At 47.5% G+C, this 26273-nt stretch overlaps 1 protein-coding gene across 1 annotated transcript; it reads left to right on the forward strand.

The window, feature by feature from the left end:
• LOC134406668 (uncharacterized) lies at positions 1–26273 on the forward strand. The gene is made up of 8 exons (XM_063138186.1): positions 1–135; positions 1545–1703; positions 4727–4891; positions 8413–8577; positions 10760–10906; positions 11815–12006; positions 15312–15473; positions 25912–26273. Exons 1-8 carry the CDS (start codon positions 72–74, stop codon positions 26271–26273), a joined length of 1416 nt encoding a protein of 471 aa, XP_062994256.1. The 5' UTR covers positions 1–71.

Below are 26273 nucleotides of genomic sequence, written 5' to 3' on the forward strand. Positions count from 1 at the left end.
GAAGGCTTATAAAAAGAGTGAGCATCATGTGCATCCCTCACGCCTGTCAGGTCCTCTGACTGAGAGCAGAGATGGTCTGTTTCGCAGCTTTCCTCGTGTACACCTGGGCTCTCCTACTAATTGCAGCAAGTGAAGGTAAGAATCGCTGGTCCCATTCGCTCTTCCAAGCTGCTTTAGCATGTCATGGATCGCTCTGTTCCATAGATCTCTTGCAACTGACCATAGCTTTAACAACCAGACTTTTAAAAAGAAGTTAGCTTTTCTGCACTTGTTTGTTTTTCAATATTAAAACATATAAAACAGATTTTTTGGAACTGACCTGCAAACATAATAAAATGCAGTAATTTTAGGAGTGGAGCTTGGAATAGCAGTGAGCAGAGCTTCTGTTCAGGATATTTCATTCCATTCTCCTTCCCCCCCCCCCCAGGGTTCCCCCCCAACCAACTATCAATTTGTATTCTGTGATCACTGAGCAAGTGCAGTCCACATTGAGGCTGCATTTGGGGTCTCCCTGCTGCCTAGGTCTCCCCCCACCCACATATACCAGCTAGAGCTGGGAAAAGGCACTGTGAGCTATGAAAGAACAGAAAAAGGATGATGCTACATTAGACCAGAGGGCTATCTAGACCAGCATTCTCTTCACACAGTGGCCAACTAGTTGCCTCTGGGAAGCCCACGAGCAAGACATGAGTGTCATAATACCGTCCTACTCATGTTCTCCATGAAATGGAGGTAGTTATACCTTGATCAACTTCTCCTCCATGAACTGTTCTAACCCAATTTTAAAGCCATCCAAGCTGATGCCTCTCACCTCTTGTGGTGGCGAATTCCATAAGTTTAACTATGAGAGATTGATAAAAAAAATTCTCGCAGCCCACTTTCTCTACCCCACATAATTTTGTACACCTCTAGCTTGTCTTCAAGTACTCACCTTTTTTTCTAAGCTAACCAGTCCCAGCTGTTGTAAAATTTTCTCATAGGGGAGTTGCTTCAGCCCCTTGATCATTTTTGTTGCCCTTTTCAGCCCTATTTATTTATTTATTACATTTCTATACCGCCCAATAGCCGGAGCTCTCTGGGCGGTTCACAAAAATTAAAAACATTCAAAGTATAAAACAACAGTATAAAACCATAATATAAAATACAATATAAAAGCTCAACCAGATAAAAACAGCAGTAATGCAAAATTACAAATTAAAAACACCAAGTTAAAATTTATTTATAGGCTGTTAAAATGCTGGGAGAATAAAAAGGTCTTTCCCAATTTCCCAATATCCATTTTTAGGTGTGGTGACCAGATCTATACACAGTTTTCCAAGTGGGGTCACACCATAGATTTGTATAAGGGCAGTATGATATTGAGAATTTTATTTTTTTAATTCCATCTCTGCCCATCTTTGTTTCCAAACACTCTACCTCCCAAGGCATTTGGGGTGGGGGTAGGCACCAGCTATGGTGAACAAGCCTTCCCATTCTGTATTCTCCTTACCACTCAATTTCTCGCCGGTGTAGTGTACCTTCTGTTGTTTCCCCCTTTCCCTCTTTTTCCTTTTCAGATCCGCCACCCTGTGTCTTTCCCTTCATTTACAAGGGGAAATCCTATATTACATGCACCTCGGAGGGTTCTACTGAGCAGCCGCTGTGGTGTGCCACGACCCAAAACTATGACAGGGATCGCCGATGGAAGCTGTGTGCCCTTAAGGGTGAGAGGAGTAAACCACCTGCTTATGGCTTCATTTCATTTCATTTCAATATCAGCCAAAGCTATTAGTTGACAGCTTTGGCAACAACTCATGAAATATTAAAATATAACATAAAAATGTAGCATAAGAGCTTTATCACACCAGGACTATACGGTGCAATCACTGCGAATTGCGTGCATCCTATAATCTGCTTTTATTGTGAAGTACTCTGTAGTTTTCCTGTTTATAATCTGCTTTGACTATGAAGTACTCCCATGCATCCTGCTTTAATTGTACTATAAAGCCAAAAGACCCGCTCTATTTTGCTATAAGTTTTGGAGCGAATCATTTGTTGTTTTCCGAGCAGCCACTGGGGGCGCAGTTTAAAGAAAAATTAAACAAATGCTTACATCTGCATAAGTTTTAAAGATAAAGACACCAAAATTGGCACAGTAATAGATCTTAAGGAGAGCTTTAAGCATACCAAATTTGAATGTGATTGGATCATCTGTTGATTTTTTAATGATTTTTTACATCTCCTCCCTTAAACTCATTTCCTGGTATGCAAAGGATCTTAGGAGTGCTGCCATCACCCGGGGTGTGTAGCTAGCAACAACAACAACAATGCCGACAGCTTAGCACTGTAGGGGATAGTTCGAGGGAAACAGGTACATGGGATGAAGCTTTCAATTACAGAATAAAAGCACACATATTCAAAATTTAAAACAGTTTAGGCAGCTAAATAACCCCCACCCCCAATTTCAATAAAATACTGTTTAGATGACTGGCATACATGCCCCATCGTATGCTACTAAATGCCATTAAATGCTTGGGAGTAGAGGGCAGTCTTAACCTGGCATGGAAAAGATGAGTGTTGGCACAAGGTGGGCCTGAGTGGAGAGCACTCACCATACGTGGAGGAACACCGCTGAGAGGGCCCTCTGTCTTGTTGCCACCCTCTGACCCTCCCCTGGAGGAGGCATTCAGAGGGGGGGAGGCAGATGTTGATCATAGTGCTCAGGTATGTTCAGGTTGGGAGAGAGGCGTTCAGGTATTGCGGTTCCAAGCCATGTAAGGTTTTATAGGTTAAACTCAGCACCTCGAATCAGGCTCAGAAGCATACCAGAAGCCAATGCAAGTGGGCTAGAATTGGTCTTATGTTCTTAGATGGCCTACAGAATTTAATGAAGCTCACAGTGTTGTGTCCTCTGTTTTATGAAAAGAAATAGATTCCATTTCTGATGGCTAGTCCAGAAAGTCCCTGGACTGAATTTTGGCACCACTACCAATACAAGTAGTTATGCTAGGATGGAGATGGATAGAAGAGAAGAAATAGGAGTAGCTGATTTTCTATAGTTTTATTGGGAGAGATTTCATTGAGTTTTGTAGAGGGAGGGGATGTTGCCACTTGCCTTAATGAGCGCACAGTCCTATGCATGTTTAGACAGAAAGAAGGTCTACAACTCTCAGGATGTCTCAGCCAGCCATGAATTGTAGGCTTTTTTCTGTCTAAACATGCTTAGGATTGCACCCTTATCCTTACAAAGTGATTGAGGTTTCTCCCTTCTTTTCCTTGCTTTTTAAACTTTTTTGGGTTTTTTAAAGCCTGCTGCTACTTTTAGAGGTGCAATGTGGGTCGGTGCAGCATTCTGCTGGCCGTACTTCCTTGAATGCCTTGGGAGCAGCACAAAATGAGGTCGTATTGCTCCCAAGGCATTCTGGGAAGTGTGGCCACTGGGACGTGACGGAGAAAGCCTCATGCCACTTTCCACCGCCGCATTTCCCAGAATTCTGTTGGAACATGACACAATGTGGCATTGTGCCCAAGGCATTCCAGGCAGTGCTGCCATTGGGAGGCTACAGAAAAGGCTACTCAGTCTGTTGTGAGTGGTGTACGGCTTTCTTCTTCTTCTTTTTAATATTAAAAAACCAAGGGGAAAAACCAAAAACCCTTGGTCATTTTATAAGGGTAAATAAGGTAAGAGGCAATTGCCCCCCCCCAAATGTCAGAGAAAATTCCCCCTATTTTGGAGGGGGGTTATTTTCACCCCACCCATCCACCCAATAAATGGTCAAAAAAAAAAGGGGGGGGGAAGAGAAAAATCTGCATCATTTGGTCCAGCCTTTGTTCAAGTGGCGTGTTTTCTCCACTCTTATCCCTCCTTCCCAAATTGTGTTTGTTTCTAAGCAGCATTCACTGCATCTATGTGCAGCATGTAGAGCTTTATCACACCAGCGTTATACTGTGCAATCACCGCGAATTGTATGCAAAGGACTCAGAAGTTTTCCACCTTATAATCTGCTTTGATTGGGAAGTTCTCCCATGCATCCTGCCTTAATTGTGCAATAAAGCAAAAAGATTCGCCCTATTTAGCCCCTACTTTTTGAGCGTATCTTCCGAGCCGCCACTGGGGCGCAGGAGCAGGATTTTAAACAAATGCTTACATCTGCGTAAGCTTTAAAGATAAAGACACCAAAATTGGCACAGTAATAGATATTAGGGAGAGCTGTAAGCACACCAAATTTGAATTGAATTGGGTCATCTGTTGATTTTTTAATGATTTTTTTACATTTCCCCTCTTAAACTCACTTCTTGGTATGCAAAGGATCACTGTCGCCCGGTAGCAAAAACAACAACAACCGCGAAAGCTTAGCACTACAGGGATAATCCGAAGGAAGCAGGTACATGGGATGAAGCTTGTAGTTAGTCCTTGACATCTCTGTTTCAGGAGGGAAAAAAGCTTAATTCTCCTCTATGACAGGATGGGCAGAAGGAAGATTTCCAGATGTTTTGAACTTCAACTCCCAGAAGCCCCTGCTAGCATGGTCAATGGTGAGGAATGCTGGGAATTGATGTCCAAACCATCTAGGGACCTACTTTCTGCCCGCTCTTGCTCTACACCTGTGGCAATGCCTAGATAGAGGCAGTGTCTATATGTAATTCAAGGTTGTTGTTTTTTGAAAACATGGGCTAGGAAGCAAGCAAGCAAGCAAGCAAATGATCAGTATAAATATGCACAATCTCTGCTCTTGTCTTTGTCTAGAGTATGGAGGAAATTCAGATGGAGAAGCCTGCGTTTTCCCCTTCGTCTACCTCGGCCATACTTACTACACTTGCACCAACAAATTTGCACATAAAGGGCGATTCTGGTGTGCTACGACGGGGAGCTATGATAAAGACAAGAAGTGGCGCTACTGTGCTGACACCAGTATGTGAACCAGGGGGATTGCTGGATTAGAATTGAAAGCGGGGTTGCCTGGCAGGGATGTTGAAAGACGGTTGGTTGTAGATATAGGCGTTCATCAGACAAGTGTTTTATCACACGCTTTCTACTGCCCACTCATGGTTTTTCACGCATCATTTAGACACTGCCGTCCGCCTCCCAAGCACCTCCCACTTCTTCTTGCCTTTTTTCTGTCACAAAATGGACTCCTTTTAATCCGACTTTTTTTGGGGGAAATGGGATGTGTCACTATTTCCTGCTGTGTGCAAGAAAACTGGTGTGATAACAATGCCCCCTGAATGGGCCACGTGGTCTTTGTTTACTTCCTCTTTCTTCTGTGGGAAGAAAGAGGAAATGATGTAGGACAGGAGCCGGGGTGGAGAAGTGATGGTAGGGAACTGCAATTTTCCTCCCATCTGATGATGCTCATAGGGGGACCGTATGGAAAAGGAGGACAGGGCTCCTGTATCTTTAACAGTTGTATAGAAAAGAGAACTTCACCAGGTGTCACTTGTATGCATGTAGCACCTGGTGAAGTTCCCTCTTCATCTCAACAGTTAAAGCTGCAGGAGCCCTGCCCTCTTTTGCATCTGGTCAAGAGGGCTTGGCTTCTGTTGTGATGAAGAGGGCATTTCACCAGGTGCTGCATACATACAAATGACAACTGTGGAAATCCCCTTTTCTATACAACTGTTAAAGATACAGGAGCCCCGTCCTCCTTTCCATATGGTCACCCTAGTGCAGCCTTCCTCAACCTGGGGCGTGCCAGATGTGTTGGACTGCATCTCCCAGAATGCCCCAGCCAGCTGGCTGGGGCATTCTGGGAGTTGTAGTCCAACACATCTGGCGCGCCCCAGGTTGAGGAAGGCTGCCCTAGTATATATGACGCACAGCCAGATTTTTCCCCACATTCCCCAGAAGGCTCCTACATATTATAAATGCCCTGCTTTGTGTTTAGCATCAACAATGATGGTGTTCACAGAAGCAGTGGAACTGAGAGGAGCTTAAAGTAGTATTGAAGCACTTAGGGAAAGTAGAAGTCTTTATCAGCAGCTTGGATGGAGGATAACGCAGTGAGAAATGGAAACGTTTATATCCTGTGTAGGGTATTCTGTATATAAGCAGAATATAAAATTGAAATAATAATAATGAATGAGAAGAATGTAAAATTCAAGGCATGATCCAGCCAAAGTTAAGCACTTTCCCCTTTGATTTCAGTGGGAAATTAAGCATGCGTTTATGTTTCTCCCATTAGAATCAATGGGACACTGGCTGCAAATCTGTACACTTACCTGAGAGTAAGTCCTGTTGAACTCAACAGGAGTTATTTCTGAGTAGGTATACATAGGACTGCACTGTTGTTGTGCTAGTTTAACTTACTCAGCCTTCCTCAACCTGTTGTTTATTCGTTCAGTTGCTTCCGACTCTTCATAACTTCATGGACCAGCCCACGCCAGACCCAACCTAGTGCCTTCCAAATGTTGGAATACAACTCCCATTAGCCCCAGCCAGCACGCCCAGTTGTCAGCGATGATGGCAGTTGTCTTTGAACAACATCTGGAGGGCAGACTGCTTTACGTGGATCATGTTGTCGGGACACATTCCATGACTGAATCAGACATAGCGTTGTGATAGGGTCACAGAAGCATTTATTTATTTATTTATTTATTATTTAAGGATTTTTATGCCGCCATTCAGCCAAAAAAGGCTCTCACAGCGGCTTACAAAAGTATTTCTTGACAGTCCCTGCCCACAGGCTTACAATCTAAAAGACATGACACAAAAGGAAAAGGGATTGGGAGGGAGGAGGAGGAGGGGGAAAAGGAAAGCAAATTCAGGCACTACAATCTTAGTTGGAAAGTTCAGCAGTTACAGGTGACAACAGGAGGGAGAGGTGCTCTCAGCTGGAGCTGGACCCAGGCATGGTGGAGAAGTGCCTGGCTGCTGCTTCCTCCCTCACTGGTGGCCTCTGCAGAGACAGTTGGTAGCAGGAGGGAGGGGGCTCTCAGCTGGAGCTGGACCCAGGCACGGTGAAGAGGTGCCTGGCTGCTGCTTCCTCCCTCACTGGTGGCCTCTGCAGAGACAGTTGGTAGCAGGAGGGAGGGGGCTCTCAGCTGGAGCTGGACCCAGGCATGGTGGAGAGGTGCCTGGCTGCTGCTTCCTCCCTCACTGGTGGCCTCTCCAGAGACAGTTGGTAGCAGGAGGGAGGGGGCTCTCAGCTGGAGCTGGACCCAGGCACGGTGGAGAGGTGCCTGGCTGCTGCTTCCTCCCTCACTGGTGGCCTCTCCAGAGACAGTTGGTAGCAGGAGGGAGGGGGCTCTCAGCTGGAGCTGGACCCAGGCATGGTGGAGAGGTGCCTGGCTGCTGCTTCCTCCCTCACTGGTGGCCTCTGCAGAGACAGTTGGTAGCAGGAGGGAGGGGGCTCTCAGCTGGAGCTGGACCCAGGCATGGTGGAGAGGTGCCTGGCTGCTGCTTCCTCCCTCACTGGTGGCCTCTGCAGAGACAGTTGGTAGCAGGAGGGAGGGGGCTCTCAGCTGGAGCTGGACCCAGGCACGGTGGAGAGGTGCCTGGCTGCTGCTTCCTCCCTCACTGGTGGCCTCTGCAGAGACAGTTGGTAGCAGGAGGGAGGGGGCTCTCAGCTGGAGCTGGACCCAGGCACGGTGGAGAGGTGCCTGGCTGCTGCTTCCTCCCTCACTGGTGGCCTCTGCAGAGACAGTTGGTAGCAGGAGGGAGGGGGCTCTCAGCTGGAGCTGGACCCAGGCATGGTGGAGAGGTGCCTGGCTGCTGCTTCCTCCCTCACTGGTGGCCTCTGCAGAGACAGTTGGTAGCAGGAGGGAGGGGGCTCTCAGCTGGAGCTGGACCCAGGCACGGTGGAGAGGTGCCTGGCTGCTGCTTCCTCCCTCACTGGTGGCCTCTGCAGAGACAGTTGGTAGCAGGAGGGAGGGGGCTCTCAGCTGGAGCTGGACCCAGGCACGGTGGAGAGGTGCCTGGCTGCTGCTTCCTCCCTCACTGGTGGCCTCTGCAGAGACAGTTGGTAGCAGGAGGGAGGGGGCTCTCAGCTGGAGCTGGACCCAGGCATGGTGGAGAGGTGCCTGGCTGCTGCTTCCTCCCTCACTGGTGGCCTCTCCAGAGACAGTTGGTAGCAGGAGGGAGGGGGCTCTCAGCTGGAGCTGGACCCAGGCACGGTGGAGAGGTGCCTGGCTGCTGCTTCCTCCCTCACTGGTGGCCTCTGCAGAGACAGTTGGTAGCAGGAGGGAGGGGGCTCTCAGCTGGAGCTGGACCCAGGCACGGTGGAGAGGTGCCTGGCTGCTGCTTCCTCCCTCACTGGTGGCCTCTCCAGAGACAGTTGACAGCAGGAGGGAGGGGGCTCTCAGCTGGAGCTGGACCCAGGCACGGTGGAGAGGTGCCTGGCTGCTGCTTCCTCCCTCACTGGTGGCCTCTCCAGAGACAGTTGGTGGTGGTCACAGGAGGAGCCCTTCCCTTTCACATTTCTCCACCTCTTCCAGGACTCGATGTGAATTACCCTGTAGGGCCGTGTGTCTTTCCTTTCACCTTCGAAGGCAAGAAATACTCAGGTTGTACAGCAGATGGGAGATCCGATGGGAAGCTCTGGTGCTCTCTCTCCCGAAACTATGATGTAAACCCCACATGGGTATACTGTGATCCCTCAGGTAAGCAAAACAGGGGAGGACTTTGGCTGATGTGAGAAGATGTGGGGAAGTGTGTACAGTGTGCTAGAAATATCTCACTTTTCTCCCCCAGATCCGAATTAGACATGATTCCATTCAGACAGTTACCAATTAGCAAAAGCAGAAGCCAGGGGTCAGTTGAGAGAGGATGGACAATGTTTCCTTTCTTTTGTTTTGTCATTCCAAAGCCCACGCCAGTTAAATTCCCCCATGTTTTTTCCTTACCCACAAAGGTGGACATGGGCTCTCTATACTTGGAGTAGGTTTAGAAAGCCTTCTGTAAGCAGAGGCAGTAGGCCTATGTACACCAGTTGCTGGAGAACATGGGCAGGAGGGTGCTGTTGCACTGGCATGGGCCTCACTGTTGTATTGCAAGAATCTTAAGACACCAGAGACATCTTCTTAAACACTCCTTTATTCTCGGCCTGGACTGCAACTGCAACTCTAACAAACACACTCCAGTCTTCCTGACTCCACCCCTTTACTTCCTCTTCTTCTCAGCTCCCCTCCATGCCTCTCCTACAACTCCCAACATGCAATTCACCTACCACAATACCACACTCACTATGCATGAGCCACATTTGCATTATCATAGACTCATAGAATAGCAGACTTGGAAGGGGCCTAAAGGCCATTGAATCCAACTTCCTGCTCAATGCAGGAAAGCATCCCTGACAGAGGGTTGTCCAGCTGCCTCTTGAATGCCTCTAGGGTGGGAGCGCCCACAACCTCCCTAGGTAACTGATTCCATTGTCGTACTGCTCTAACAATCAGGAAGTTTTTCCTGATGTCCGGCCGGAATCTGGCTTCCTGTAACTTGAGCCCATTATTCCGTGTCCTGCACTCTAGTAAGCTGAAGAAGAGATCCTGGCCCTCCTCTGTGTGACAACCTTTCAAGTATTGGAGGAGTGCTATCATGTCTCCCCTTAGTTTTCTCTTCTCAAGGCTCAACATGCCCAGTTCTTTCAATCTCTCTTCATAGGGCTTTGTTTCCAGACCCCGGATCATCCTCGTTGCCTTCCCCTGAACCCCCTCCAACTTGTCTGCTTCATACTTGAAGTGTGGTGCCCAGAACTGGACACAGCACTAAAGATTTGGCCTAACCAGTATCGAATAGAGGAGAACCAATACCTCATGTGATTTGGAAGCTATTCTTCTATTAATGCAGCCCAAAATAGCAGTTGCTGTTTTTGCAGCCACATCACACTATTGGGTCATATTCAGCTTGTGACAACAATTCCAAGATCCTTCTCATTTGTAGTATTGCTGAGCCAACTATCCCTCATCTTGTAACTGTGTATTTGGTTTCTTTTTCCTAGGTGTAGAACTTGGCATTTATCCCTATTAAATTTCATTCTGTTGTTTTCAGCCCAGCGCTCCAGCCTATCAAGATCACTTGGAAGTTTGTTTCTGTCTTCCAATATTCATGAGCCCCTTTGCAGGGAGGGGACTGAGGGGCAAAAAAGTGGGAAAGTACCAGGACTACTAACTTCCACAGCTGTGTAGGCTTTACACTAATATATGCAGAGTTTAGTCAATTCTCTGTGTAGCTGGCTGGTATCCATAGTTTCCCAGATACTCCTGACTATGGAATACAACTGAGGCCGTAGCTAGATGGGGCTTTATCCTGGGGCGAGCCCCGGGATCATCCCTGTGTGTCCACATGATGCACTGGGGATCCTGGGATCAGAGAGGGATGATCCCTTCCTTGCCCCGGGATCTCGCCCTCCCCTTTGGCCCCAGTTTTTCCGCAGTCCTGGGCTGAGCCCGAGACCGTGGAACGTGTGGCCGGTTGCCACGGGTTGACCCGGCTCCGCGCACGGGGTGCAGCACTCCTCAGGAGTAGGGTGGGGGGAGTGGGGAAAGTAAGTTAAATTTTAAAAAGGACTTACCTTTTGTGCACGAGCATTCGTGCGCTGCTGGTCCTTTAAAAAAAATTTAAATGGCAGGCGCGACGCCTCTGCTTCTGACGTCGTCGCACGTTGCGTGTAAACGGAGGAGGGATCTCGCGTTAAAGACAACACAGGATCTTCCCTCCTCCGTTGCGGGATAGCAGGTAGGTCTAGCTAAGGCTTGACTCTGGGCCTTTAGTCACTGGTCACCCTGCCACACATGAATCCCGCTCTTTAATGCCCTCTCCACGCAATTGTTTTTTCCTCTTCAGATCCTGCCCCCTGCTCATTTCCTTTCACTTACAAAAACAAATCCTACACGTCATGCACAAGAGACGGGAGTTTTGATAGGCAACTGTGGTGTGCCACAACCCCAAGCTATGACAAGGACAGCAAGTGGAAGGCATGCTCCCTTCAAGGTAGGAGGTTTTGTTGGTGACCGGGCTGGGTTGTGGCGGGACGCACCCCGCCTTGGAAAGTATCAATTGTATAGGAATGCTGCCGCTTCGGTTACCAGGACTGCTACCACTGAAGTGCCAGGGGCTGTGCAGAATGTTTGTATCCTTCGGCATCTAAAAGAGGGGTGCACAACCATTTCGGTGCCACGGGCCACACCTGCGGCCCGCATGCATGCACACATGCACATAGAGCTGTGCACACATGCAGAAATGTAATTTTTGCCAGTTTGTACACTTTCCCACCAAGTCTACAAAGCACAATCCAGTTCTGTGCGTATCTAATAGGGACTATGTACCGGTGCAACAGCTTTCAAGTATGCAAAGTGTAGCTGAGTTCTAAAATGTAAAACTATTTAAACTTTTCTTTCTCAGCAGGCATTTCAAATCTAAAATGTCTTTCAATGGTGCGAAAGTGAATAACAATTTTGGGAGGTAGAGAGAGAGAGAGAGGGACTTGTTATCATGGCCATGGAATTGGGTGGGGTGAAGGTTTACTCCCTTCTGGTGCACCATGGCCCTGATTTTGTCATACCCCCCCCGGTAGCTGTTATTAAATTAAAAAACAAAAAACAAAACTAGACGTATTAATTGCAATTACATAATTAATGCCATGCCTTGTTTGGACCCTTAAAATGAGAAAGAGACGCCCAGAGTTGGAATCTGAGAGTGGGGCTTGGCATTGGAAGAGAAGCAACTTATGAATCCACTGGATTTCTAAAATCCATCTAGGAGTGTTTTGTTAATGGAGATTTCACCTGGTCTGCTATTCTGTATTTCTAGAATTATTAGCCTCTTGCTTCCTCCCCTTCTCTCTGGCAACTGAACTCAGTGCTACCCCATGTCATTTTCTGTGCTTGGCATATCTGCAGAGTATGGTGGGAACGCCGATGGTCAGACCTGTGTCTTCCCCTTCACCTACAAGAACCAGATATTTGAAGCCTGCACCAATGAGGATGGGAATGGGAGATTCTGGTGTGCCACTACAGCTAATTATGACAAGGACCAGAAATGGAGCCTCTGCGCTGATACAGAACTGAAACGCCTGGAGGTTCCGATATCAGGTAGCATCACATTGCCTAGGTGGGGTTGTTGGAGGAGAGAAAGGTTGGTTTCAGACATGCAACCTTTCAGGATCTGGCCCGTTCTCCCTAGTGTGTTTTGGGGGGCTCAGTTGGGATCAGAGAAGCAGAACCAGAAGTACACCAGCCAAGACAGAAAACAGGGGAGGAGATCCTTCAAGACTCTTCAAGAGTCAAGGATGAATCTTCCCAGGAGCTTATTGGACAGGATGCCCAGGTTCAGACATCCTCCTCCCTCTTCCACCTAGTGAACTCAGTCTCTGTCAGAGGGGAGGGAACGTTGGAGTCCACCGCAGGGTCAAGTGGGCAGACGTGAGAGAAGGCAGAAGACTGTACACTAGGTGCCTTGCTAGACGATGGGGTAGCCTGGAACAAGCCCCGGCCCGGCCCCTGTGTGTCCAGATGACACACAGGGGATCCCGGGCTCGGGCAGGGAAAACCCTCCCTTGGCCTGGGATAACTGGCACCGCTTCTGGCCTGGTATTTCCTGCAGTCTTGGGCTGAGCCCGAGACCGTGGGCGTGTAGCCTGTTGTGCTGCTTTTCCTGGCTACCATATTTACTCGTGAGTAGCCGGGAAAAGCAGCACACAGCAGTCTGCAGGAGCGCTGCAGCCATCAAGGCAGGGTGGGGAGATGGGGGGAAACGGAACCAGGGGGAATGGGGATCGGAGATCGTGGGCGGGTGGATCGAAGATTGCGCGTGGGGGGGGAATCGGGGGCAGGGGGAGCAGGGAGCCCTTTTTTAAAAAAACCTGCCTTTCTCATTGGTGCGCTCCTGCACACATGGCCCCTTTAAACTAAAAAAAAAAAAAAAAATGGCGGACGCAACAGGTCCTTCCTGCAGCCCATTGCGTCTTACATGTAGACAGGGGCAATGGCCCGCACTACTTTTAGCATGGGCTGGCCCCTCCTCCCGCACGGATTTGCAGGTAGGTCTAGCAAGGCCCTAGGTCAGCTACTTGCCTGAGATTTCACCTCAAAGAAACTCCCTAAAGGATGGAGTCAGTAAAAGCCTGTTGGCACTGTAGGGAAAGTGTCCATTTTAGTTGATAGGCAACTGCCTTATAGAATCATAGAATAGCAGAGTTGGAAGGGGCCTACAAGGCCATCTAGTCCAACCCCCTAACAAATTAAGAAATTAACAAATTAATTAGCCTAACAAATTAAGGCTAACAAATTAGCCTTAATTTGTTAGGCTAATTAAGCTTAGAGGATAGCTCCTAGCATTCACACTCTCTCCAGGTGTGAAGAGATGTCTATTTACTGAATCAAGCTTTGTGAACTATACAGCAGACCTCTTTATTGTCTCACATCACGAAGGCCTTGAAAACACAACACACCCAATCGCACACATGTTTCCTCAGAAGTTACTGTCACTGAGTTCAATGGGAGCTACGGCCTGGGAAGAAAAGAGGCCTTAGGCTACTGCATGCATTGAGGGGTACCCCCACTCCCCATTGGGGATTTCCTCCCAACGCAAGTACCAACTTCAGAAGAGCAGTCCCCCCACCCTGCTTCCAGGATAGGGAAGCTGGAGAAATCCATTTGGAGGATGTAGTTCAATGGGATTTCCTAGGCTCAGCCCCCCGGATTTTGTTTTGGTGCCCAACGCGAACTGCAACAATTCAGGCCGTTTCATAGATTTTCTGGGAATGTTATGCATTCCCCCCCCACCACAAACATTCTGCAATTTGCAAACATTTCTGAGTAATTTGTTAAAGGGAAAGGAAAGGAACCTCTCGTGCAAGCACTGAGTCATTGCTGACTCTTGGAGGGACGCCAGCTTTCGCTAATGTTTTCTTGGCAGGCCTTATAGCGGGGTGATTTGCTGTTGCCTTCCCCGGCCATTATTACCTTTCCCCCAGCTAGCTGGGTACTCATTTTACCGACCTCAGGAGGATGGAAGGCTGAGTCGACCCGAGCCGGCTGCCTGAAACCAGCTTCCGCTGGGATCGAACTCAGGCCGTGGGGAGTGTTTCGGCTGCAGAAACTGCTGCTTTACCGCTCTGCGCCACACGAGACTCATATAATTTGTTCAAACTACGGCCAAATTTGCGCCAATTCAGCAAGAATTTGCATGAATAGCTCAGAGATTCGTGAAAATCTCAGAACCTTCCCTTAAAATTGCACAAAAATTTCCTGGAGTTTGGGGAAGGATTCACAGTTTGGCTCACAGATGCAAAGCGGGTTGTACACACCCTGGAGCTCCGTTGAGACACCTTCAAAGACTGGAGACAGATGATCATATTTTTGTCTCAATTATCAAAAATGCTATGATGGTTGGCTAAAGCACACACTCTCATGCCATCTCACACCTCCCAGTGACAGGATTACAGCAGTGGATGAAAGGGCTAAATAATAATAATAATAATAATAATAATAATAATAATAATAGGCTAAATAATGAACCTAATAATTACCTGCTCCCCACCCATCAGCCAAGGCTTCAATTTGCATTTTAAAACAAGCAAACATGCATGTTAAATGCAAAGACACATTGAATATCATCCCTCAGAGAGGGCAGGAGGCCAAGCGACAACGGCAAAAGAACAGCAGTGTCTCTGTGTTTGTGGGGTTGGTAGTGAGCCCAATTGCTGTGGAAACTTAGCAGCTGCCCAACAAATCCACCCCCTGATACTGGCTTTGCTAGTGTGCACACAACACAGGGTGCATAAACAGCTCCTTGGACATCAGCGTGGTTTTCATTCTAGCTAGGAATCAAGCAGCAGGCTAGAACAAGAGAGGCATAAAGGAATACTGACAGGCCTTCCTTTTCCTGTCCAGGAGCACCATCAAACCTTGCTGCCTGTGCGACCCACACCCATGAACTAGTCGACATCAGAAACCTAGTCTGATTTTTATTTGTTCATCTGCATCTGTTTCTTGATATAAAAAGGGAAAGAAAAGTACGGTGATGATCTCCCAGTAGGAAGAAATGATCCTACAGTAGAATCATAGAATAGTAGAGTTGGAAGGGGCCTTTAAGGCCATCGAATCCAACCCTCTGCTCAATGCAGGAATCCACCTTAAAGCATCCCTGACAGATGGTTGTCCAGCTGCCTCTTGAATGCCTCTAGTGTGGGAGAGCCCACCACCTCACTAGGTCATTGGTTCCATTGTCATACATCTTTTCTTACCCATCTTTCAAAGTTGGAGGGAGATGATCATGTCGTCCCCCCACCCCCACAGGTATCAAAAGTGGGGTGATAGTTGGCTAAAGCTCACATTCTCATGTTGATGTTGCCCATCTCACCCTTTTCTCTTTCTGTCCTCCCCAGCTGTCTCAGGATCGAATGTAAATCCCAATGGCTCCTGCGTCTTTCCTTTCATCTACAAAAGCAAGTCTTACACATCTTGTACTACAGATGGAGTCGCCACCTGGAAGTACTGGTGCTCTCTCACTGGGAACTACGATAACGATCAGAAGTGGAAATACTGTGAGCCTTCAGGTAGGAAAAACAGTTGGTGTTTCAGAAACTACTGTGGTTGGAGCAGTAGGCACGGACAGTTAGAGTGAGATCAGAATGACGTGTGATGGAATCGAAACAGCTTTCAGTAGGTTCCAGTTGAATTATTGGTTCCCCAATCTGTGAAGTTTTGTTTCTGGAGTTATAGTCCCACATCATTTTCCTACCTTTTAAAAAGTACAATACAAAACTTTATACTTTTTTCTGTATTTTTGTAAAGTATGTCTAATACAAAGTTTTAAAATTATAATTAAATAATACAATCTCATGTCAAATTTTATACTTCTTACCACTGGTCTATCATTCAAGCTATTATTCCAATCAGTTGACCATTCTTTGTATTGCCTTATACCTTTACATCATCTTGCTTACAATGTTCCCAATATATCACAAGGTTGCATACCAAAATAGACCAATTCTCAAGATGGTTTTTCCCTGTCTAACCTCTCTATTAATGTTTGTAAGATTCAACATAAAGCCCAATCCTCAGACCCTCACAATGAATTCAATTATTGACAGGACATCTTTTTGCTTCCATTTATAACTGATTGCAATTCTAATAGTCCTAAGATAATTAATTATCATTTTCTCATCTTCTTGGGGTGCCTCATTTCTTCACCTATCCCTAAGGAACAAGAAATGGATTACAAATCAGATTATTTCCTGATGTTTTCTAGTATTTTTTTCCTAAAAGCTTTTAAAATTTGGATATTCCAGGCAAGATATAGAACTATGAAAGTGGAATGAAAGCAGTATATAAGAGGCAGGAACCACACCAAGCAGGATATAGCACTATGAAAGCAGTATGGAAGTGGTATGAGAGCGGTATATGGCATGTGTCAATGGGCCCCAACAGTTGTCATTGCACTTCAATACCGCTATAAAGCTGTAGTGTGGCTCCTGCCTTTTATATACCGCTTTCATAGTGCAATATCCTGCTTGGTGTAGATCTGGCCTATGGTACATTATTTAATCTGCTCACTCACCCGTACCTTGAACATATATCATTTGATTTTCAACAGATTTACCACAACAAAATATGTCTCAGTCACTTATCTAAGAAGAGACAAAGAACTGTCAGTGAGGTAAGTGTGTGACATAGTTCCTCTTATTTTGTTATTGTTATTTTGCAATTTTGCCACACACCCAACACCCCAGTTCACACATACAAAGCCTGTTCAGAAGACGCACTCCACACGTACATCCAACTCTTAGAGGCGGAAGTGGAACTGCGCCTCCCGGCCACTTCTGACATCCACACGCCTCTCAACCTTACCACTGATGTGTGTGTGACATCTGAAAAGGGGGACTATGGGAGGGGCCATAGCTCAGTGTGATAGAGCACCTGGGCCATAGCTAGACCTAAGGTTTATCCCTGGATCGTCCAGGGGTCAAACCTGTTCATCTAGGTGACACACAGGGGATCCAGTGCTCAGGCAGGGGCGAAGCCTGGATGATCCCAGGATAAACCTTAGGTCTAGCTGTGGCCCTGCTTTGCAGGCAGAAGGTCCCAGGTTCGATCCCTGTCTTCTCCAGGTAGGGCAAGGAAAGGAATCTCACCTGAAACCCTGGTAAGCCATTGCTGCCAGTCAGTGTCGACAATAGAGGGCTAGATGGACCAAGGGTCTGACTCAGTATAAGGGCAGCTTCCTATGTTCCTATGACAGTTTATTTATAATTTATTTATTTATTAAATTTATATACCGCCCCATAGCTGAAGCTCTCTTTTACAAAAGTTAAAAACCGTGAACGTCAAAAAGTATACAACATTTTAAACCATCAAAAGATATTAAAACAACAGTATAAAACAGTTTACATGTCTAGGCTGCCAATGTAGTTGGGGACCCTCAACATCCAGGGTTCCCCCTTGGGACGTCTTATTGATGTACCAATGGACCTCCACAGGCTCCCCTTTTCCAACGTTGTGAATGTGTGAAGATTTCCGGGCGGGGGTGGAGGGTATCTCATAGAGATGTAAGAGAAATCCATCTGGAAGGTGGAGTTCACCAAGCTTTCATCAACTCGCCCCCCGCCCAGACGTCAGCTCCCTTTCCTGCAAGCTGACTGCGCTCCCCTTCCTCACGGCTAATTGCACACATGGAGGTGACCTTCTGGAAAAGACTACAGACTTTGGGGGTTACTTCCTGCATTTTTAATGTTGTCATAATACTTAACATATCAGTGTATAAGGAATGAGAAAGCATTAATGTCGGAAGAAACCAATGAGGTGAAAACTCCCCTTAGCTTCACATGAGACTGGGCTCAACAAAGCCACGTTTCTTTAAAAAAAAAAATCAAAATTGGGAAATAACTTGGTTTATCTCCCCCTGGGCTCAGTTCTGATGTTTGGGTCATGTCATTCTCCCAATGGCACCACCAAGGAGGGGTTGAGCATCCTCCCAAGAGATCCTGAACCCTGCCTCCCTCCAGTCCCCCACCCAGTGATGCCAGCAAGGAGATTCCACCTTACTGTTTCCTTATTTATTTTATTTGAAGTATTTTTATCCTGCTCCTCCGCCAAAAAAGCTCCAGGAGCAGGTTATCTATATAATCATGAAAGCAAGACAGTCTCTGCTCACAGGCTTACAGTCTAAAAAGACACAACACACGTAGAAAGAGATATGGGGAGGGAAGGGGGGGGGAAGTCTTCCAGCAAGGTTGGAGGAATGGGCCTGCTTCCCACTCTCAGCTCCCTCTGTACAGAGAGCTGGAATGGGTGCTGGTGGTGACAGTGAGAGGAGGTCTTCTGCTGGGCTGGAGCAATGGCTCCACTTCCCCACTCTTCTATCTCAAAAAGCAGCCTTCTCTCAACCTTTTCTCCTTGGAATGGTGGCAGGACCTACACTACTGCTTTAATAACAGTAGTGATAACTGTTGGGGCCCAGGACACCCTCCATATACAGTTTTCAAACCGTTTTCACAGTGTTCTATCCTGCTTGGTGTAGATCTGGCCATTGAGGGCTGTAATAGCAGAACCCCAAGCACCAAGAATTCTGGGAAATGTAGTTTTCCCACAATGCTCATGTCCTTAATATGCATATGTGGTACTCTAGAAGCTACATGTCCCAGGAATGCTTGGAGGCTGGACACTGCTGTTAGGGACATTTCCCCTTACCCGATAGGGAAGGATCGACTTCAACAACCGATCCAGACACAGAGACCGTTTATTTTACTACGCGCGTAGGAGAAAGGCTCACCCCCGTACCAACCGATGGTGAAAACTCCCTACCCATCATTCACATCAGCATACATTTATACTCATCAAAGTTGCTCTGATGAAGTCATACTTTTCCCTCCTCCCTCCTGGGACTGATCGCAGGTCCCATACATGTTTCATAAAAAGAAACCCATTCTTACATAAACAATGCCGTATTTTGGCAGCCTATGACCAGTGCAAAATGTTGCATTCTGTTCTTTGAGGAATTCCAGAGTATGCTCTGACCCTTCAGAAATGCCTAGTCAGAAGGCTTTTGATGGTAAATAGATGACACGACGTGCCTCTAAGGCCTCATCTACACCAAGCAGGATATTACAGTATGAAAGTGGCATATAAAACGCAGGAGCCACTAGTGGTATTGAAGTGCACTGAACTGTTGGGGCCCATTGACAAATACCGTATACAGCTTTCATCCCGCTATATCCTGCTTGGTGTGGCTCCTGCCTTTTATATACTGCTTTCATAGTGCAATATCCTGCTTGGTGTAGATGAGGCCAAAGTCTATGTTACCCAGCCTAGTTTCTAAACACAAACAGATGTGTTTGTGGAAAAAGTAACACGTGACCATGGCAGATAAGGAGCCAGGAGATCAAGACAGCCTTGAGGCTTCCTGTGTCTCTTTGTTTTTAGAGGTATGAAGGTGAGGGCTAGAGGGAAAGTGTCAGGAGTGTGTGTGAGCAATTTATTCACATCAAATTGAAGGGCTTCAACAGGGGCATTTTCAGATTTTCTTATCACTGCCAAAGGAGGTCAGCTTATTTGCCTTTGAGCCGCTGACTTCATTGGACATGATCCATGCCCATCAGGGGTGTGTGTATATGTTTGTGACTCATCAGTTTGCCTCTCTTTCCAGATTGGTTTTTGTAATCGACCAATGTCCTGGACATCTGTGATTCTCACTATGCTAATTCACCAATGGGATGTGACTACTCTTCCTCTGGTTCCATCCTGCTTTCATCTATCCCGCAATTAGGACTAAAGTCTTTTTACACAGGCTGCGGCCAGTGCTCATCTCTTGCCTTGGAGTCTACTTGGACTCTGTCCTCTTGAGGATACTTCAATCTCAACCTTTCAGCAGTTCAGAATCAGCAGTGGTGTATCCAACAGTACCTTCACTTCCTTCTCAGATTCCCTCTCTGATATACAAACCACGCCTTCTCCTTTACTGCGCACAAATGCTCATCAATTCTGATGTTGCCTTGCCTGACCAGCTACAGCAGACCTTTGGCTTACACAGGAATCACATATAGACATAACTATTAAAATTAACACTATTCCTCATACTTCAAATACTTCTGCAGTTGTATAGTTGTGCACAACCATTATTTCACCTCCTTGAATGATTACAATTTTGTATTTGGCACATCCTTAATGAACTAAAGACTTTAAAAGTTAACAAGTTTCCAGTCCTTGTGATCATGCAGAAGAGCTTAAGAAGGGTGGGGGACGTTGCTTTGTTAGAAGCAGGTGTGGTGTGAATAGACAGTTAAGGAAAAGGACATGCAGCCTCGGCTTGGAGTAAACTATTAGAAGGATCAAAGCTGAGATACTTCAGTGTTGCTAACTGATAAGTAGTGGTAATTTGTAAACCAGCCTGTGCTGAATTTCCTGTTGTCAAGGTACTGACAGGGCTATTTTGTTCTGGACACCTATATAATCAACTTCCTTGAAATGTGAATATTAACTGATGCACATGCAAATGTGCGTTTAACAGATTATTGTGGCTGAATGATTGACACATGTAGATGTAGCTGCATCTTCATTTCATACTCGGTGGCTATAATTGGATGAACTTTTCAAGCTGTCAAAGAAGCATTGATTGCTAATATTTCAGAGACGGGCCTTTCTGCCCACTTTTCCATTGCAGAAATGAAAAGGGGGGGGACACACCCTGCTTATTTCACCTCAACGCTTAATAAAATCTATGTTTGCAAACTCACAGGTGGATGGCTTTGTAAACTGAACTGAAATAGCAGCCATGGATGAGGAGTGAAATCTGATCCTGGAAGAGAGTTCAGGCCTTCCTGGATCTAGTTTGGTTTTAGCTACAGCAATGCCTATTTATTTATTTGTTAAATTTATATACCGCCCCATAGCCGAAGCTCTCTGGGTGGTTTACAAAGGTTAAAAAGGTTTGCACTCTTCAGCTCCACCCTGCTTGCTTACAATGCTTGCACCTCTCTTCTCAGAAAACTGATGTGTGTATGCTGGGGACATGGGGTGTACACTGGGGACATGGGGTGTACGCTGGGGACATGGGGTGTATGCTGGGGACATAGGGACCATTATGGTGGCACTGCTACCAGGTACATCAATGGCAGGGAGGGGGTTTACTCTTTCTCACTCTCATGGTTAAGCACCATTAGAGTGGCCAGGTGCTCTGGTGCTGATTGGTCAGATCCAGCATTCAGTGGATAAAGAGAATCACTGCATGGGCAGGCTTAAGTGAGTGAGGACATGGAAGAAAAGCCCATATGGAAGAAAGATAGAAAGTCACAGGTTCAGTCCCTGGGATCTCCAAGCAAGGCTAGGAAAGACACTTGTCCAAAATGCTGGAAAGCTGCTGTCAGGAAACGTAGACCAGGAGCACACAACATTTTAGCCCCAAGAAGGTACCGTGGGGAGGGGGGTCACACATGCACACAAAACTAGGGATTCCCTTGCTAATGTGAAACACTCCAGGCACTGCCACTATTGCAGCAGATGCAGGGGGTCTGGCAGGCCACATGTAGACTGCACATGTTGCACCCCTGGTGCGGACAATCCTGAGCTAATTAGACTGAGGCCATGGCTAGACGAGGGGATTGGAGGGCGACGATCTTGCGATTTTTTGATCACGAGATCGTCGCCCTCATCTACACATGGTGTGCAACATCGTGGGCACCATTTTGGGGTTTTTGTTTTAAAGGAAAAGTTGCGCATGAACGCTCAAACAAAAAGGAGCTCTGTGCCCCATGCCCGGTTCCCAGCTCCTCACAGTTACTCGTGAGGAGCTGGGACAACCCACAACGCCTGGCCACACGTTCTGCAGTCTTGGGGTCATCCTGAGACTGTGGGAAAAAAAGGGTAGGGCGATATCCCGGGCCAAAGGAGGGATCATCCCTCCCTGCTCCCAGGATGCCCTGTGCATCACGTGGATGCACAGGGATGATCCCAGGGCAATCCCCAGGATATCGTCTGGACTAGCCATGGCCTGATGCTCTGACCTGACAGAAGGCAGCTTCCTATGAACACACTCCTTTCATGAAACTTGTACCTTGCAACGGCGAGCCCTGTTCAGTATTGATTCCACCTGAAAAGAACAAATGAAATAGGGCCAGTGGGATCATGTGCACTAGCCCCACCTGTCCTGTTCAAACTAGGCAAATGCAGTGATGAAGACAACAGGAAAGGCAATTTAGCATGTAAATGGTCAAGGACAGTTTCCTCGAGCAAATGGGAATTTTCCAGAGAGAGGTCTGAGGTGCAGCCAAGGTCAAAATGCAGAAGATCAATCAAGGAGAAACAGAATCCAAAAGCCGTGTCAGGCAGGAGTCCAGGGATAAGTGACACAGAGCTAAACACAAGCCAAGTTCAGAAGAACAGGAGACTAGAGCTGAAAATAAGATGTTGTTTCCAGCAAAGGCTAGACTGATACTGAAGGGTGATATTGCTAGAGCTTCCTGAACCCCACCCAGGGCTCAGCTGCAGCATGTTATAAACTTTGCTCCAGAGGACTCCTTTCCTCATGAGGAATGCTCCCTTCTAGTTAAGCACTTCTTAAAAGAGCCCTTCTGGCATGCTTCTTGATTTGCAACACTCTTGGGGGCTAGATGGTCATCCAGCCTCCATCTCAAAGGAAGATCTCTCCTCCTGCTGCAAGAATAGACCTGTGGCTATTTCACCTGAGGCCCCAGGCTCTCCTAGGTCACCTGACAGGCCTGGCTCCATGGCATCATCCATCTCTGGGGGTTCCAGCTCCTCAGAGGAAGAGGATCCCTCCAGCAGGACATGACACCACCTGCACACAATCAAGGATCCATCTATAGAACTTAAAACAGGCTCCTGTAGGAATGATATGAACCCTCCCATTTTCCTAGGCTATGGATCATGCATAGACAGCCACCATGTATTTCGGTACACACGTGCAGCCTCTGGGTGCAAGTTCTAATGAACCTGTAGAGGTTGGGGAAGAGCCCAGGGAGGAGTCTCACCCTCCACACAGTCATTATTACCACCACTGAATGCCTGAGAAGCTCATGGAGGTTACGATTGCATGAAGGAGGCCTTTCAATGTTCAAGTATATGCCCATAAGCCACTGTGCAGATGTCATATGAACACGTGGAAGGAGGCTGGGGTATTGTGTATGCCATGCCAAGCCTTCACGGATAAGACTTGGAAGAACTCCCACATCCTCTCTAAGGGCAGAGTTGCAAGGGCAGAGTGTTCTTTCCATGTCATTGAGGTCCCTGGAGGGAGAGAGCCATCCATCCGCACAGGACTGAGGTACAGAAATGCTGAGTGATTTCTTCTGTCTTATCTTGTAATTCAAATGATTGAAGTTAATTATCTGGTCATTCATATTAAGGAGGGCTGTTGCAAGGAGAAAGGTTTCTAAATAGACAAAGCCCGAGAGTCACGCTTGTTGGGGGGTGGGGACTCAGAAGGTCGCCCCATACTGCTGGGAGTGGGATGTCAGGAGTGGATAAAAAGTCCCACGGAGGGATAGAGCCCCTCAGTGGTCTCTGCCACCCGAGACGGAGCCCAACATGAGCTGGTGCCGTCGAGTCCCGTGAGCATCCTCCCTGCTTCTCCTCCTCCTCCTCCTCCTGACCTTCTCCGAGAGAGCCTCGTACAGCCAGGGTAAGGCAGCTTCAGGTTCGTGGCTGGGCGTGGCACGGAGCAAGTGGCTAAATTGCTGGGGGAGAAGGCTATCAATGGCTATTAGTCTTGATGACCACGTGCCACCTCCAGTATCAGAGCAAGTATACACCATTTGCTGGGGAACATGGATGGGAGGATGCTGTTGCACCAGGTCCTGCTTGTTCATCCCTGGCCAATGGCTGGTTGGCCACTGTGTGAACAGAGTGCTGGGCTAGATGGACCCTTGGTCTGATCCAGCAGGGCTTTTCTTATGTTATGTTCAAATCAAACACCACAGAATATGGCTTCCATATTGCCTGCAAGTTCTTCCGAAACAATCAATGCCATTTCATCAAGTTACTTGGAAGCTCCACATTCAGTTGCCTTGGGCAGGGAGATTCTTGGAGACTTACAGTGTTTTTGTGCTAACGTTCTATTCACAAATATGTATGCTGAGAAAAGCAGGCAGCATGGCAGACACAGGCATTCTTTAAAGGAGTATCGTGTCCCCTAAAGCAAAGCAACATCACCTTGAAGCTTTCCTAAGGCTCTTCCTTACCAGCAGGCAGTAAAATTCAGACTTCCTTGTCATTCCCTCCTTATTTTCAAACTAGCAAATCGTTCCCTACAGCCACTACCCAAGAAGGTACATCATGCAATAGCTACTGGCTTCTAGCCATGAAAGGAAGCTCAGAGTTCTCATTATTCAAGCATTAAGTTGCACAAAAGCGAGACCTGTGAAATGGCCCCAGACCACGTTAGACTGATCCAGACCTGGTCTAACCAGCTTCGGATCTGGATCTGAAACGAGATCTGGACAGCCAAAGCAGGTCCTTTTCCGGGCACGAGGCCAACCAGGAGTCCATAGAATACCCTCCCTCTGCATCTACCAACCTGCTGCCCCCTGCCTGGTGAGCCATGCGAGCGGTTGGGACTTGCCTGACCCATCCATTCACGTTCAGCAGCAATCCGTCCTCTCTGAGAACTTCCATTTTTAATGAAGATGGGGGCTAATTTCTGAAATATAAGGTTGGAAACTACGGTGGCCATAAAGAGTTTGGATCAGGAACCAAAATAGTGCACAGACCTAACCCTGAGGCTTTTATCACGCAATCGTCCTCCCTTGTTCATGGAATTTGATGGGTTTCAGATAAAAATCAACTTCCGAACCTCCCATGTTTTCCCACTTCATCCTCTGTACTTTTTCCTATCACGTTTTGTGCTTCTAGACAGAGGACTCCCAGTGCTACCAACCAAAAGATAATGTACAGCTATTCTCTTTCCCTTCTTAAGGGCTTTTATTTTGGAGGAATAAAAATATACCAGAGATGAGCTTTACAAGATGCACGTCGTCTGGAGGTTTACAAGACGCATGTTATCTGACAGCCAAGGGAGCTTAGTGCCCCCCTCATCTTCCCATTCCACACAGACACAGCAGCCTTTTTCTTTTTGAAGCTAGCTGAGCTGCACCCACGCTTCCAAGAGTTAAACAACCCTCGGATAACCGTAGAACGTTGCTTACTGTGATGTGCGAACCAGGTCTTAATATCTGATCAGGGCTCACCAGGAAGGGAATATGCCTATCCTTCTTGTAATTTGTCAGGGGACCTCATTGAGTGTTTAATCAATGGCAATGGCAACCCGGCCTCATTGTGGCATGGATGTATTCAGTGGTGGAGCTAGGGATGGACTTTGGGCCATGGGCTGGAGCCCTGCAGCCCTTATGTAAGTGTGTGAAAATGACCACTCAGAGAGTGACAGTGGCAAAGCAAAGGGCTAATTCTGCTTCCTGTAGCATCCTTTCCTTCTTGTTTTAGAAAATGCTTTAGAGTTGGGGGGGAGCTGGCTGGGAAAGTACAGAGTTACGCAGGTGCCCATTTTTTTTAAAAAAAATAACATAATATTTTAAAAATATATGACCTTTTTCTACAGCAAAATGAAACTTATTCCCAAGTAACGCCCAACATACTTTGCTGTTTGCTCTAATGCTTGTGTTGCAGGCTTCAGATGCTTTGGGAAGTTTCGGCCGGTGACTCTGCACATGTGAAACTTTGCAAGGGATGGCCAACGATTATTGCTGTTTGCTCTAACCATGGGGTGGGCAATTTCCGATGCCTTGAGCGGTGTTGGCCTACGACTCCCATCAGCCCTAGGGAGCAGAGCCAAGGGTGATGATTCATGGGGGTTGTAGGCCAGGACTTCCGGAGGGCCAAGAGTTGCCCCCTTCCGCAAGGTAGAAGGACTGCACCGTTTCAAAGCATGGGATGACGGTGGTGATGGTGGAGGAAATGCTACCCGCGTTCTGCACGACTGAAGAAACCCATAGGGCGATCTAAAGCGGCCGCCCGCCGCCCTTGCAGGCCATTCCGTCCCGATTCCCCTGGGCCCCGGCCAACGGCTTCGGTGTTTCCTTTTGCACGAGCGCTGGCCAACGCACTGGCCCGACGGGGCGGGACTTGCCAGCAAGGCCCTGGGTGGGCTGGGGAGGTCGCCCCATCCTGCCGGGAGCGGCGTGCCAGGAGCGTATAAACTCCCCGCCGCGGAGAGATGGAGCCGCTCAGCGCGCGCTGCCGCCCGGGATCCCGCAATGAGCCGGCGCCGTCGAGTCCCGCTCGCGTCCTCCCTGCTTCTCCTCGTCCTCCTGATCGTCTCCGAGAGAGCCTTTTACGGAGTTTCAGGTTGGTGGTTGGGCGTGGCACGGGGGCCGAGCGGCGCTGGGTGA

Source organism: Elgaria multicarinata, chromosome 11 (assembly GCF_023053635.1).
Source record: "Elgaria multicarinata webbii isolate HBS135686 ecotype San Diego chromosome 11, rElgMul1.1.pri, whole genome shotgun sequence".
Lineage (NCBI taxonomy): Eukaryota > Metazoa > Chordata > Lepidosauria > Squamata > Anguidae > Elgaria > Elgaria multicarinata.

Excerpts from the sequence above, each read along its gene's own strand:
- LOC134406668 (XM_063138186.1), top strand. The coding sequence starts at position 72 with ATGGTCTGTTTCGCAGCTTTCCTCGTGTACACCTGGGCTCTCCTACTA. Across the intron at positions 136-1,544 it reads ACTAATTGCAGCAAGTGAAG|TTTCCTTTTCAGATCCGCCA; the intron begins GTAAGAATCGCT and ends CCTTTCCCTCTT. Across the intron at positions 10,907-11,814 it reads GAAGGCATGCTCCCTTCAAG|AGTATGGTGGGAACGCCGAT; the intron begins GTAGGAGGTTTT and ends GCATATCTGCAG.